The sequence below is a fragment of the Ranitomeya imitator genome, chromosome 3 (assembly GCF_032444005.1).
Source record: "Ranitomeya imitator isolate aRanImi1 chromosome 3, aRanImi1.pri, whole genome shotgun sequence".
Taxonomy (NCBI): Eukaryota; Metazoa; Chordata; class Amphibia; order Anura; family Dendrobatidae; genus Ranitomeya; species Ranitomeya imitator.
Genome location: NC_091284.1, coordinates 166,791,323 through 166,807,549, shown reverse-complemented (window position 1 = coordinate 166,807,549; position 16,227 = coordinate 166,791,323). Strand labels below are relative to the sequence as shown.

General features: G+C 43.7%; 1 protein-coding gene across 3 annotated transcripts in view; it reads right to left on the bottom strand.

Annotated features, from left to right (window-relative positions):
- Positions 1-8,673: 8,673 nt before the first annotated feature.
- Positions 8,674-16,227, bottom strand: part of TBL1X (transducin beta like 1 X-linked) — a 561,477-nt gene continuing 553,923 nt past the window's right edge. For all 3 annotated transcript variants that reach the window (XM_069761581.1, XM_069761583.1, XM_069761582.1), the window contains 2 exons: positions 11,878-11,979; positions 8,674-9,759 (listed from right to left, as the gene is read on the bottom strand). In XM_069761581.1, coding sequence (XP_069617682.1) covers positions 9,733-9,759; positions 11,878-11,979 — 129 coding nt within the window. In that variant the 3' untranslated portion in view covers positions 8,674-9,732. The remainder of the gene's footprint in view (positions 9,760-11,877; positions 11,980-16,227) is intronic.

Sequence of the window (16,227 nt, the reverse complement as noted above, 5' to 3'; positions counted from 1 at the left end):
ATGCTGCGAGACTGAGCCCCCATGACTCCAGACCGCGCCGCCCCACCAGCACAAAGCCACAGCAACAATGGCCGCCACACAGCACCAACACCAAAATGAAGGGAGCACTTAAACTCACCTTCCTCCAGCTCTTCAGTGAGAGCCAAAATGGGCTAGACCCCTAACTTTGCAGTCTCCTGCTAATTAAAATCACCTGTGCCAAATGGGAGGAGTGCTGGTCCAAGAAGAAGACTAGAACATGCTTTGCAAAAAGGAAAAAAAAGAGCATGAACCGCACATCCCAAAATCATACGTTGATCTAAAGCCGCTAGGCAAAAATTAATATAACTGAATATGAGGTTTTCAGTTTAACATTCTGATCAGACTGTATGAAGCCCACTGCCACTTCACGGCAAACCTCGTAGTGGGTCCTATCGCCCTAACGGAGCGGAGCCGTGCGGCGCCCACCGCCACAGCGGCCATGCACCAGCAGGGCGGACGGCCTGTTGCCCCACAGTGGCAGTGGGCTTCATACAGTCTGATCAGAATGTTAAACTGAAAACCTCATGTTCAGTATATAAAATTTTTGCCTAGCGGCTTTAGATCAAAGTATGAATTTGGGATGTGCGGTTCATGCTCTTTTTTTTCCTTTTTGCAAAGCATGTTCTTGTCTCTTTCTTGGACCAGCACTCCTCCCATTTGGCACAGGTGATTTTAATTAGCAGGAGACTGCAAAGTATGGGATCTAGCCCATTTTGGCTCTCACTGAAGAGCTGGAGGAAGGTGAGTTTCAATGCTCCTTTCATTTTGGTGCTGGTGCTGTGTGGCGGCCATTGTTGCTGTGGCTTTGTGCTGGTGGGGCGGCGCGGTCTGGAGTCATGGGGGCTCAGTCTCGCAGCATGGGTGCTGTGGGGCAACAGGCCGTCCGCCCTGCTGGTGCGTGGCCGCTGTGGCGGTGGTTGCCGCACGGCTCCGCTCCGTTAGGGCGATAGGACCCACTACGAGGTTTGCCGTGAAGTGGCAGTGGGCTTCATACAGTCTGATCAGAATGTTAAACTGAAAACCTCATGTTCAGTATATAAAATTTTTGCCTAGCGGCTTTAGATCAAAGTATGAATTTGGGATGTGCGGTTCATGCTCTTTTTTTTCCTTTTTGCAAAGCATGTTCTTGTCTCTTTCTTGGACCAGCACTCCTCCCATTTGGCACAGGTGATTTTAATTAGCAGGAGACTGCAAAGTATGGGGTCTAGCCCATTTTGGCTCTCACTGAAGAGCTGGAGGAAGGTGAGTTTCAATGCTCCTTTCATTTTGGTGCTGGTGCTGTGTGGCGGCCATTGTTGCTGTGGCTTTGTGCTGGTGGGGCGGCGCGGTCTGGAGTCATGGGGGCTCAGTCTCGCAGCATGGGTGCTGTGGGGCAACAGGCCGTCCGCCCTGCTGGTGCGTGGCCGCTGTGGCGGTGGTTGCCGCACGGCTCCGCTCCGTTAGGGCGATAGGACCCACTACGAGGTTTGCCGTGAAGTGGCAGTGGGCTTCATACAGTCTGATCAGAATGTTAAACTGAAAACCTCATGTTCAGTATATAAAATTTTTGCCTAGCGGCTTTAGATCAAAGTATGAATTTGGGATGTGCGGTTCATGCTCTTTTTTTTCCTTTTTGCAAAGCATGTTCTTGTCTCTTTCTTGGACCAGCACTCCTCCCATTTGGCACAGGTGATTTTAATTAGCAGGAGACTGCAAAGTATGGGGTCTAGCCCATTTTGGCTCTCACTGAAGAGCTGGAGGAAGGTGAGTTTCAATGCTCCTTTCATTTTGGTGCTGGTGCTGTGTGGCGGCCATTGTTGCTGTGGCTTTGTGCTGGTGGGGCGGCGCGGTCTGGAGTCATGGGGGCTCAGTCTCGCAGCATGGGTGCTGTGGGGCAACAGGCCGTCCGCCCTGCTGGTGCGTGGCCGCTGTGGCGGTGGTTGCCGCACGGCTCCGCTCCGTTAGGGTGATAGGACCCACTACGAGGTTTGCCGTGAAGTGGCAGTGGGCTTCATACAGTCTGATCAGAATGTTAAACTGAAAACCTCATGTTCAGTATATAAAATTTTTGCCTAGCGGCTTTAGATCAAAGTATGAATTTGGGATGTGCGGTTCATGCTCTTTTTTTTCCTTTTTGCAAAGCATGTTCTTGTCTCTTTCTTGGACCAGCACTCCTCCCATTTGGCACAGGTGATTTTAATTAGCAGGAGACTGCAAAGTATGGGGTCTAGCCCATTTTGGCTCTCACTGAAGAGCTGGAGGAAGGTGAGTTTCAATGCTCCTTTCATTTTGCTGCTGGTGCTGTGTGGCGGCCATTGTTGCTGTGGCTTTGTGCTGGTGGGGCGGCGCGGTCTGGAGTCATGGGGGCTCAGTCTCGCAGCATGGGTGCTGTGGGGCAACAGGCCGTCCGCCCTGCTGGTGCGTGGCCGCTGTGGCGGTGGTTGCCGCACGGCTCCGCTCCGTTAGGGCGATAGGACCCACTACGAGGTTTGCCGTGAAGTGGCAGTGGGCTTCATACAGTCTGATCAGAATGTTAAACTGAAAACCTCATGTTCAGTATATAAAATTTTTGCCTAGCGGCTTTAGATCAAAGTATGAATTTGGGATGTGCGGTTCATGCTCTTTTTTTTCCTTTTTGCAAAACATGTGCAATTGCAATAATTTTCTTGGAGAAATACTTAATTTTCTGGACCAATTTCAAAGGTGCCTAGACTTTCGGCCATGACTATAAATAACTTACAGTACTTATTTGACTGTGTTTTGATAAAAAAAAATGTATACGCCATCCCACCTTGACAAGGTGTGGTATGTATGGTCTTAAAGTGAAACCTCTTTATGTGCCAACTGGCCTCAAAGGCAGAGCAAGACCTAGATCTGACTAAATGCACAGCCCCAAAAAGGGAGCTACATCCCTGCTTGTAGAAAGTATAAAAAAAACTACAGCAACATTAAAAAAACAGAGACCAACACAGCAGCCCGGCACGCTGGTCTCTGTTTTTCCTGTATGCTGGGTATTTTTCTCACAACGCGCACTGACAATGCATTCTTTTGCTAACTTATTACTTCTGATCAGAGCCATTGATAGAGCGCACTGTCACTGTATATATTACACAATGAGAAGAATCTACTGAGCATACTTTGGAATTAACAACTGATGCAGTAGAGCAAGGACTAGCCTAGCGTCAGTGCCGCTCTACTCACCATGGTTTCTGCGCAGTTTCTGCTTATGTCTGGTCAGCTCATTGAGGTTTGCCTTTTGCAGCACTTCTCTGCATAGCTGCAATACCATGGTGGTTGCATTTGGACTTAGGGGGCGTGGCCGGTCTCTGGAGTAATTTAACCCTGCACTGTCCTGCGGAGATCATACTCCCCATCCTATTTCTTGTGATGAGGCACTATATTAGGAAGCTCCTCCCATCACGCCTTGCTCGAACGTTTCGTTCCTACCCTGTAGTCCATGTTTATGCTTGTTTCTGTAATCCGCTTCCCATTACCGACCCGGCTAGTTTTCCCGTCCTGTCTAACCTCTCCACTCCTGACATATAACTTCTGATCATGTGATGCCTGCCCCCACCGCAGACTGTCTGACCACGTTTTTGTCTTTGTCCTCCTGTACCATGTACATATGCCTCTGACTGTTCAGTCAGCTGCTGGAGTCCCGGGGACTGCCTTGGAGTAGTAACTGGTAACTATGTGCGTCCAATTCTATCTTCACCACCAGAAGCTCTAGCGAAAACCAGGTAGTCACTTAGTCACGCCCCTCCAGGATAAGCTCGCCCCATGGCACAGTGGGTTCACACCCAACTGCGTTACATTCAACCTCTGAAATGAACATCACTGATGACGATTCATTTCAGGGCGGTGGCAGAGGCTGCGGCAGTGACAGCAACCTCTGTCCTCTGATGACAACTTGTTTCGCTATCCCAGCATTCACTGGGATTCTCAAACAAAACATCATCAAACACTAGTAGTAAAATAAAAATAAAGCAATTAGATAAAGTAATGAGGGAATGATAGGGACTTTTAAATTAAAGTATATTAAAAAATAAATTAGATTATGACAATTAATAGGCATTAAGGCTTAAAATAAATTTTAGTTTTGGACAACTCCTTCAAGCTATCTGTAATGGTTGCTCTAATTGTTGTTGTAAAGGCACAGATGATTGGCCTCGGGGAGACCAAAACATCCAACACTGCGGAGACACCATCACGTGTTTCTCAACGCAGTGATTCCAGAACACTGCCCCCATCCCTTATGGGAAATATGCAGATGCATGTAAAGAAGCTGCGGAGACACCATCACGTGTTTCTCGACGCAAGCAGTGAATAGCCAGGCCTTTCCCCGGGAAGGAACAACCACGGGAAGGGATGCTGCCCTTCCCGTGGTTGTTCCTTCCCGGGGAAAGGCCTGGCTATTCACTGCTTGCGTCGAGAAACACGTGATGGTGTCTCCGCAGCTTCTTTACATGCATCTAATTGTTGTTGCTCACCTCCATATTTGTGTATATTAACAATACTTTTTTTTATTTTCAGTAGTAGTGTTCTCTAGAATTCATGACTCTTCTTTTCAGCAGGCAGAACACATACGGTACTTGCCATCCATTTTTCACAAGAGTAAAAACAAACATTAATTGAAAACTTATGCTTGAAGATTCTTCACATACCTTGTGTTTTACAAATGTTGTAGAAATTGGCAAGACATAAATATATATATATATTACAGATAAGCCTGCCAAATGCCATTGGTCTACTAATGTAAAACATGTGCATTTTGTCATGAATCCTTTGGACGGTCAGCGATTTTTTTACAAATTCCTGTACATTTGTATCTCCATAACGTGTTAAACTACTGTCAGCCATACACATATATTGGCTATTGGTTGATCGATGCTTTGGCAGATTGCTCATCAGTCGGCCATCTCGGCGGTCTCTCCAACACACAGGAGCGCCAAGTGCTCCAGTGTTAAACTTCTTTCCAAGAGAACAAAGTGATCAGGAGTCTGAAAAAAAAAACCTTTGTACACTTTAATCTGTCTGTCGAATCCATCAATATTGTCAGATTCATCCGACATTAGTCTCATGTGTATGGCGGCTTTAACACTGATTTTCAATGGCTGAGCTTTGATTGTGTTGATTTCTATATGTTGGTTACATTGTACACACGGTCCTTGTGTCATCGGTTGCATATTCTATTCCACAAAGAGCTCTTCTCCAGAGAAACAATTTTTTTGCACCTTTTAATTTAGCTTTTTATTTTCAACACTTTTAAGGTCAGAATTTTTATCTGCAAATTTTCTATTTATCCCTTACATTGTACTTGATTATCCATGGCCAAGTAGTATTCATTTTTTCTTATGCAAGTTGTTATGTTCCTCTATTAGCCAAAATCATACCTGAACTTAGCTCTTTCTGTGGGATAGTGCATCTTTTTGTAATAAAAGTATGATTTTTTGCAAATAAGTAAGATTTTATCGGTTTTCTCTATAAGACAGTCCCTGTTCATTTGCCCTATAATAGATTGGGCCCCTGTTTAGAATTGTCCTTTATTTTCTAGTGTAGAGAGCTAATAAGAATAATCATATCTTAAAATACAGTTTTGGAAAAAATTAAGAGACCACCAAATCTACCATATAATGGTAATATCAGTTCAGTACCAGTGCTCTGCAGACCATATACAGCGCTGGCAAAAATTAAGAGACCACCACATCAAAACCCTGTCATGGGCAGCCCAATCTCCAGACCTGAACCCCGTTGAAAACCTCTGGAATGTAATCAAGAGGATGATGGATAGTCACCATCAAACAAAGAGAAACTGATTAAATTTTTGTGCCAGAAGCAGTGTAAAAGGCTGGTGGAAAGCATGGAAAGCTGTGATTAAAAATCATGGCTATTCCACAATATATTGATTTCTGAACTCTTCCTGAGTTTAAACCTTAGTATTGTTGTTTCTAAATGATTATGAACTTGTTTTCTTTGCATTATTTGAGGTCTGAAAGCACTGTTTTTTTTAAAATATTGACCATTTTTCTTTGTCAGAAAAAATACAAAATGTATTGCTTGGAAATTTGTAGACATGTTGTCAGAAGTTTATAGAATAAAAGAAAAATTTACATTTTACTCAAAAATATACCTATAAAGAGAAAAATTAGAAAAACTGAACATTCTGCAGTGGTCTCTTAATTTTTTCCAGAACTGTATATGTAGATCAGGGAAAATTAGGTTTATTTTACTCAGCACTCTCTCCATTGCTCATATCTTTAATTATTTGTTGTATTTTTGGCTGGGATAGTTAAAGGGTTGTTCCGTGAACAAAAGATGATTTTAATCAATACATCTTGGAATGATAATACCTTCCACAATTGCATGTCTTAAAATAAAATTGTTATGGTCTGGGTGGTAGTTCTGGCCTGGTGCATCAGGGGTTAATTCTTTTGGCCTCCTTCTGGTTGTGGGAGGGCTTTATATAGTCTCTTGTGAACTCAGTCCAGCGTCAGTTATATTATTGCCCTCGGCTGAATTTCTGACCCTGCGTACATGTGCACTGTCTGCTTGTAGATTCTTGTTTGTGTATGACCCAGTCCATTTATGTTTCTGCGTCTGCCTCCCGTTTTTGTACTTTCTGCATCTCTCTGGTTTTGACCCCAGCTAGACCCTGACTAGTTCCCTGTCTGCCCCTCTGGTACTGCTCCGATTACCCTGATTCTAGCCCCGGCCTGGCCCTGACTATGTCCTTGTCTGTCCTCTCTTGGTACCTGGATTGTCCTCTGGTTTTAACCCGCGTCTGTCCGACATCTCTTCTGCTTCCACCGCCGGAGCTTAGTTCTCCGGAGCTCCGGGGTTTTTTCTGCCTCCAGCTACTTCCTCGGCAGTCACATGCTTCAGGTCTTGCATGCCTGAAGCATATCTCCCTGCCGCCATCATTCCACACCTCCGGGATCCTTGACTGCCCCCTGGATGCTGCCCTCCCTATTCAGGACACTTTCGTTGGGCTAACTTTTAAGTATGGGCGGTGTGCCTGACAAGAATGTTCCTGTGCTGAGATAATCTTATAAATGTGCCCCTGCTGTGTACTGTGTAATGGCCGTGTCTGACCGTACAGGAACATGGTCTGATCATACCACATCTCCTGGCCAGAGGAGTGATAAAAAGGATACCGACATTACACAATAGGATCACAAATGATTCTTTCTTTTATGTAAAACATTGTTTAAAAACAGGTAGCAAAATGTCTTAACTCACAAAAAGAATCAGCTGCGATCCCCTGCTGTAATGTTTGTAGATACTTTTGCATCCTCCCCTGGTCAGAAGTGGTATAATCAGACCATGTTCCTTCATGGTCAGACACGGCCATTACACAGTACACAGCAGGGGCACATTTATCTCAGCACAGGAACATTTTCATCCAATTGTAGAAGCTATTATTATTCCAAGACCTATTGATTCAAATCAACTTTTGTTCATCTGAAAACCCCTTTAAAGCAAAAAAAACAAAACAACAAAATAAAAATTACTTACTTGCAGCCGTAGAGACTATCTGTTGGCAAATACTGTTTTACGTCCTCTGAAGGGGTGTAAGGGATCTATTTAATAAGATATGCAGTTTATATTGTGAAATCTGGTGACAGGTCCAGCATAATCAATAAGGATGCATTGGGTCAGTACAAGATACTGATAAACTTTTGTATTTTATTGGCAAGTGAAGATATGTAGATAGAGACTGAGTGGCTGCACCTCACATCTTTTTTTAAAGGAAACAATCCAGGACATTTTAGGTTGAGATGAGTGGATCTTTTGAAATTTAAATTTGCGGGCTTAGCTGAATTTTCTAAAAAATTTGATTTGCAGTGAATAAATTGACGCGAATCTCAATACTGGAAGTTGTGTTTACTCACAAAATACACATGGGGGAGTGGAAGGAAAGAGAAGACCATGCTGACCATAGGAGATTAAAATCTACAAGAGAGAGAAACCCCACTGACCATAAAAGCTTACACTCTGCGGAAGAAAGCGACTTACACAGTGACTGGAGATGTAACCTCTGGTGTGTGATGGCCAAGGTACTGACTATCATTGTGCTATGTATAATAATCCACAAGATGTCATAGCTTTAAGGCATTATGGAGAAGCCCACATGGCCACACAAAAAGATGCCTGCCCTCTGATGGTTTGAGAAATGGTGACAGTCAAGTTTTTTTTTTGCAAACCGTGAATCAAATCTTAAAGTGTTCAAACTTGCGTGAAATCGAGAATTTAAGGAAATTCGATTTAAACTAGATCATTCACGGATTCAAATAGTCGTTAGTTTTAGACCATTAAAACTGATTGTCACTTTTCTAGAAAATAAAACTTTTAGCCACTTGAATAAATTGCAAACTTATAAAATGTTTAATATTTCTGTCGCTGTTTTATCCCAAAACTTAGTATTATAGAACATTTGAGATTATATTTTTGAATATCCAAATAAGTTAATCCTTATTATCCAAGGAAAAGCAAATCGTACTGGTTCCTCTTTGGCACCTTAAAATGTTATAAGGGCTACGATTTCCTCCTTTACTAATGTGCAGAAGTACTTTACAAGGAAACTAAAACAAAGACCCTATAATAGTGAACATAAAGATATTATTTGACCACAGATTGCCAGAAATTGAATTAAAGACCAAAACTCAAATCAAAAAGGGTACCAAGTCTTTAATATAACTTGTATTTTTTTACTTTTTTTTGTATGACTTAGACAATCCCAACATTTTCATTTTTCTCATTTTTAGAATTAAGATTTTTAACATAAAAAATATTTTTTCTTTTCAAAAAATACAGTGGGTTCTTTCTCTTTAAAAGTTTATCTTTCTTTTTGTAAAAAGCTTTCTTGGCGTTGCATTCTTATAAAAAGCATGTGACACCGTGTCATGAAAAGTGCCCTTAAAAGCTAAGCTGTGGAGGGGAAAACTCCTCAGTGCAGGAGAGGACTTTGCTATGAAAAAGCAATGCTGGACACTCCATTACTGAACCTATTAGGAGCTTATAAGAAGGTGGTGACCAGAAAAAAGATATCTGCAAAGAACAAGGCTAAGCATTTCTTCAAGTGTGGTACTAGCCAGCAGGTCACATTGATCTTGAACAAAAGTAAAAGCTGAATTGATAGCAATATTAGTTCCTTACATACCCTTGGATCTTCCCCTAATCCACTACTCTGAGTTGGTAGAAAACCACTGAACAGGTAACGAAAGGAACAAAAAGTAGTCTAGAAAATAGAAAGTGTCATACAAAGTCACGTGGATCGTTTATTAAAAACTGGTCTTTGTAGGTCCTTTGGGAAAACTTTAGTGTTCAAATTAGGTTTGAAATGAGACAAATTAATAGAAATTGGTTTCCCTTTTGGTTCACTGCAGCCTTTTCCTTCTATTTTCACTCTCACCATGTTTACCCTTTTTGGCACAGGTTTTGCCATGGCAAACAACTCAAAAACCAAACATTTCTGTCAATCCCAAAAATTGGCCTGCTAGTTCTAAGGCTGAAATACAGTAGCCTGGCTGGAAAACCACCAACTTCTGATGGATGTCTGATAAAATAGGTCCATGAAAATTGTGGACATCCGTAAGTGTTTGGCTTTTAGGGAGTTTCGGTTATGACGCACTTTTCTGACTTGGTCAGGTTTGTACTGAACCGGAATCTGTGATTTCAGACAGTGCACATTCAACGCTGGTCCATTTAAACGTAGATATTGGATTATCGGCTTCACTTCCTCAGATCCAGAACACACACCTGGAATAAAAGATCATATGATGGCGTCAAAGTGTTTTATGAATAAAGCATAACTTTGTCACTTTACAGAGCATGCTCACGTGCAGGTATTGAATATTCATATGCTGTGTTAACTTATAATTCCCTCTTCCCTCGGTGAAGAATGGAAAATGGAAATCTAATTACCAGACAATGATAACACAAAAACTTAGAATCCTGTCCTTTAAAACAGGAGTCCATCAGAATCTTGTCCAAATGAAAAGGTTGTATAGCGATATCATGTGCTCCATGTTCCATAGCATTCAGTGATGACCTTGGTTACCACTTATGTAATTATTTATTTATCATGCTTTGCTTATGTAGCGCCATCATATTCTGCAACACTTTATAGACATTATTATCGCTGTCCTCATTGGGGCTCACAATCTAAATTCTATCAGTATGTTTTTATAGTGTGGGGGGAAACTGGAGAACCCGGAGGAAACCCACGCAAATGTAACACCATAGGAAGTCGGTTGTTACAGTGGTATTGCTTTCCTCACAGGGAGGGTGATGCCATGCCTGGAAGCGAGGAAGATCCCTTTAACAGGTAACATGTACAGACAACACTGTTCTGACTCCAGGTCAGAAGGGGGAGCTCTGATCCAGTTTGTGGGTGGCTTCTCTCTACATTCTGGCTGGAGGAGGAGTTAGGTAGTCAGTTTGAGAGGAGAGCTGGAGCTGTGCAGACACGTAGTTCTGCAGCCCTGACAGAGAAATCTGTGAGAGACTGAGGGGAGCAGAGGCAAAGGAGAGGAAAGATACTGGTAGTGGAGGGCTCACTCCAAAATTAGTCCAAGAAACCGGATGCCGGAATTCTGGGGTTGTGGGGGTTACTGTATGCCCCACAGCAGAAACCAGCGGGCAGGAGATTTCAAGTCGCCTGTCCACCATTACATCCAAAGGCACAGCAGCATATAGAGCCCGGAGTCACCGCAAGTAGGGACACCTGTAAAAAGGCTCAAGTTGCCTGCCATACAGATATTGTCCTACTAATAGAACAGAGAGAGAAACTAAGGACCTTGTGTGAAGCCTTAGGCAGCAAAGGACTACAACACAGCGCAGTAAGGAAGGCTTCCAACCCCACCTGGCTAGGGGGATTCCAAATCGCTTCCAGGCTGGCCGGACCTCACGATTACCTGTGATCTGTACCCTGGACTGTGGCTACATACTACCAGTAAAAGTTAAACAGACTGCAACCTTGTGTCCTCCAATTCTTTTCAGAACTACATCATCTGTCATTTTTGTCTACTACACTGGGAAGCCATACCATCCCTGCTGCAATAACATCATCCCCAGTGAACCCCTTTAAGCAGCATCGATCATCCCTGCCCGAATATCACAGGTGGCATCACGAACAGTCTTTATTTTCTTTCAAGACAATCCCTTTAAAGACCTTTCCTTTAACTTCAACGCACAGGGCCACGGCCGGGTTGCCACCACCATTACTAACATTTTAAAGACCACCGGACCCAGTATCGAGTACCCCACGGTCCTAGCAGGCTCTCCACAAACACAGGGAGAACATACAAACTCCTTGCAGATGTTGTCCCTGGTGGGATTTGAGCTAAAGACCCCAATGCTGCAAAGCAAGAGTGCTATCGACTGAACCTCCGTGCTGCCTTCTGGAATGAAGACACTAGCCGTGGGCATTTCTTGTATTATTTTCTTCGATTATTTTAAAAGCAGATCCCATATCCATTTGCTGAATTCAGACATTTGTGTTTCCTAGTCCGTATACAGACTACAATACCCAGACTACACGCAATGTCTTGACCTTATTTAATAGCCTGATAGGCATATTCAAGGCTGCTAGTTTGGGTTACAGAACCCTTGGATAGTCCAGGCATTGCAGTCCATATGTCCTCTGAATTCTGCTTTATTATTTGTGTATTTTGTCACCATTGCATCAAGTTTCTTTGTATACATCCATCGTCAATAATAATAATAATAATAATAATAATAATAATGATTTATTTCTATAGCATCAACATTGTGTAGCACTTTACAAATAAGAATGGAAAATGTACAAACTGTAGAAGACATTACACAGCAGTACATTATTAAACAATTCAAACAAGAGGAATCATAAATACTCACTGATCCATCGGATGCACTTGCCCCTACTTTGTCACCTCTAGCGTTCCAGCAAACTTCAAATATTCCTCCTGTCCCCCTGTAGCTGTGAACTAAAGAGCCATTCTGCCAATCAAAAATACAGAGATATGATGATTTACCCTTTGATTTACTGAACAGGCATTTTACACTTCAATGAGATTTGATACCATATTTATTCTGGTTTATATAATAATTGTGACATGTATTGTTACCCTAGACACTACTAAAAGGATAATGATACAAGTCAGGTTAGAAGAGGTTATCCCAGAAGAACATGTATTACTGATCCACAGCATACAGTCATGGCCAAAAGTATTGACACCCCTGCAATTCTGTCAGATAATACTAATTTTCTTCCTGAAAATGATTGCAAACACAAATTATTTGACATTATGATCCTCATTTAATTTGTCTTAAATGAAAAAAACACAAAAGAGAATGATGCAAAAAGCAAAACATTGATCATTTCACACAAAACTCCAAAAATGGGCAAGACAAAAGTATTGGCACCCTCAGCCTAATAATTGGTTGTACAACATTTAGCCAAAATAACTGCGACTGTTATGACCTGGTGGTTAGGAGCACTCGGAATGACCTGATAATTAAACCTCATACAGGACTAGCTCTGGGATGTGGGAGCTCTGCTGACCGCAAGCCCTAATCCTATCACACACACTAGAAATAGCCGTGGAGCGCTCCTGACCAGACCTAGGCGCCTCGTCACAGCCTAAGAACTATCTAGCCCTAGAGATAGAAAATAAAGCCTACCTTGCCTCAGAGAAATTCCCCAGAGGTAAAGGAAGCCCCCCACATATATTGACTGTGAGTAAAGATGAAAGTCACAAACGCAGAAATGAAACAGGTTTCAGCAAAGGGAGGCCAGACTCTCTAAATAGACAGAGGATAGGAAAGGTAACTTTGCGATCAGCACAAAAACCTACAAAAGACCACGCAGAGTGTGCAAAAAAGACCTCCGCACCGACTCACTGTGCGGAGGGGCCTCTCTGCATCCCAGAGCTTTCAGCTAGCAAGACAAAAATAATGAAAACCAGCTGGACAAGAAAACAGAGAACAAAATAAGACAATAAGGAACTTAGCTTCTGCAGGAGAAGGCAGGTCACCAGAGAGATCCAGGAGCGAACTGAACGAATGCAAAAACATTGACAGCTGGCATGGAGTAACGATCTGAGAGGAGTTAAATAGAGCAGCCAACCAAAGGATAAGCCACGTCACCTGTGTAAGGAACCTCAGAAGCAGCAGCTTCACTCATAGCCACCAGAGGGAGCCCATAGACAGAACCCGCCGAAGTACCATTCACGACCACAGGAGGGAGCCCGACAACAGAATTCACAACAGTACCCCCCCTTGAGGAGGGGTCACCGAACCCTCACCAGAGCCCCCAGGCTGATCAGGATGAGCCAAATGAAAGGCACGTACCAGATCGGCAGCATGAACATCAGAGGCAAAAACCCAGGAATTATCTTCCTGACCATAACCCTTCCACTTGACCAGGTACTGGAGTTTCCGTCTCGAAACACGAGAATCCAAAATCTTCTCCACCACATACTCCAACTCCCCCTCGACCAACACCGGGGCAGGAGGATCAACGGAGGGAACCATAGGCGCCACGTATCTCCACAACAACGACCTATGGAACACATTATGGATGGCAAAAGAAGCCGGAAGGTCCAAACGAAATGACACAGGATTAAGAACTTCAGAAATCTTGTATGGCCCAATGAAACGAGGCTTAAACTTAGGAGAGGAAACCTTCATAGGAACGTGACGAGATGACAACCAAACCAAATCCCCAACACGAAGTCGGGGACCAACACAACGCCGGCGGTTAGCGAAACGCTGAGCCTTCTCCTGGGACAATGTCAAATTGTCCACCACATGAGTCCAAATCTGCTGCAACCTGTCCACCACCGCATCCACACCAGGACAGTCCGAAGGCTCAACCTGCCCTGAAGAGAAACGAGTATGGAAACCAGAATTACAGAAAAAAGGAGAAACTAAAGTAGCCGAGCTGGCCCGATTATTAAGAGCGAACTCAGCCAAAGGCAAGAAGGACACCCAAATCTCTGGTACCAAAGATTCCAGGATGACCAGCCAACACTGAACAATGAATCTCAGAGATAACTCTACTAGTCCATCTATCAGGGACAAACAGTTTCTCCGTAGGACAATGGTCAGGTCTATCAGCCTGAAACTTTTGCAGCACACGCCGCAAATCAGGGGAAATGGCAGACAAAATTACCCCTTCTTTAAGAATACCTGCCAGCTCCGGAACACCCGGAGAGTCAGGCACAAAACTCCTTGACAGGGCATCAGCCTTCACATTCTTAGATCCCGGAAGGTATGAAACCACAAAATCAAAACGGGAGAAAAAGAGCGACCATCGAGCCTGTCTAGGATTCAACCGTTTGGCAGACTCGAGATACGTCAAATTCTTGTGATCCGTCAAGACCACCACACGATGTTTAGCTCCTTCAAGCCAATGTCGCCACTCCTCGAATGCCCACTTCATGGCCAACAACTCCCGATTGCCCACATCATAATTGCGCTCAGCAGGCGAGAATTTTCTAGAAAAGAAGGCACAGGGTTTCAACACCGAGCCATCAGAACTTCTTTGCGACAAAACAGCCCCTGCTCCAATCTCAGAAGCATCAACCTCGACCTGAAAGGGGAGCGAAACATCTGGCTGGCACAACACAGGGGCAGAGGAAAAACGACGCTTCAACTCCTGAAAAGCCTCTACAGCCGCAGAGGACCAATTGACCACATCAGCACCTTTCTTTGTCAAATCAGTCAACGGTTTAGCAACACTGGAAAAATTAGCGATGAGGCGACGATAAAATTTAGCAAAGCCCAGGAACTTCTGTAAGCTCTTCACAGATTTCGGCTGAGTCCAATCGTAAATGGCCTGAACTTTAACAGGGTCCATCTCGATAGTAGAAGGGGAAAAAATGAAACCCAAAAATGAAACCTTCTGAACTCCAAAGAGACACTTTGACCCCTTCACAAGCAAGGAATTAGCACGAAGGACCTGGAATACCATTCTGACCTGCTTCACATGAGACTCCCAATCATCCGAAAAGACCAAAATGTCATCCAAATATACAATCATGAATCTATCCAGGTAATCTCGGAAGATGTTATGCATAAAGGACTGAAACACAGATGGAGCATTAGAAAGCCCGAATGGGATAACCAGGTACTCAAAATGGCCCTCGGGCGTATTAAATGCTGTTTTCCATTCATCGCCCTGTTTAATTCGCACAAGATTATACGCACCACGAAGATCTATCTTGGTGAACCAACTAGCCCCCTTAATTCGAGCAAATAAATCAGACAGCAGCGGCAAAGGATACTGAAATTTGACTGTGATCTTATTAAGAAGGCGGTAATCAATACAAGGTCTCAAAGAACCATCCTTCTTGGCCACAAAAAAGAACCCTGCTCCCAACGGTGACGACGACGGACGAATATGACCCTTCTCCAAGGATTCCTTTACATAACTCGGCATAGCGGCGTGCTCTGGCACAGATAAATTAAACAGACGTCCTTTAGGAAACTTACTTCCAGGAATCAAATTAATAGCACAGCCGCAATCCCTATGAGGAGGTAGGGCACCAGATTTGGGCTCTTCAAATACATCCCGGTAATCTGATAAAAACTCAGGGATTTCAGAAGGAGTGGATGGCGAAATTGACAGCAATGGAACATCACCATGTACCCCCTGACAACCCCAGCTGGACACAGACATAGATTTCCAATCCAACACTGGATTATGGACCTGTAGCCATGGCAACCCCAAAACGACCACATCATGCAGATTATGCAACACCAAAAAGCGAATATCCTCCTGATGTGCAGGAGCCATGCACATGGTCAATTGAGTCCAGTACTGAGGCTTATTCTTGGCCAAAGGCGTAGCATCAATTCCTCTCAATGGAATAGGATACTGCAAGGGCTCCAAGAAAAAACCACAGCGCCTGGCAAACTCCAAGTCCATCAAATTCAGGGCAGCGCCTGAATCCACAAATGCCATTACAGAATAGGACGACAGAGAGCAAATCAGAGTAACGGACAACAGAAATTTAGACTGTACTGTACCAATGGTGGCAGACCTAGCGAACCGCTTAGTGCGCTTAGGACAATCGGAAATAGCATGAGTGGATTCGCCACAGTAAAAACACAGCCCATTCCGACGTCTGTGTTCTTGCCGTTCAGCTCTGGTCAAAGTCCAATCACACTGCATAGGCTCAGGCCTATGCTCAGAGAATATCGCCATATGGTGCACAGCTTTGCGCTCACGCATGCGCCGAT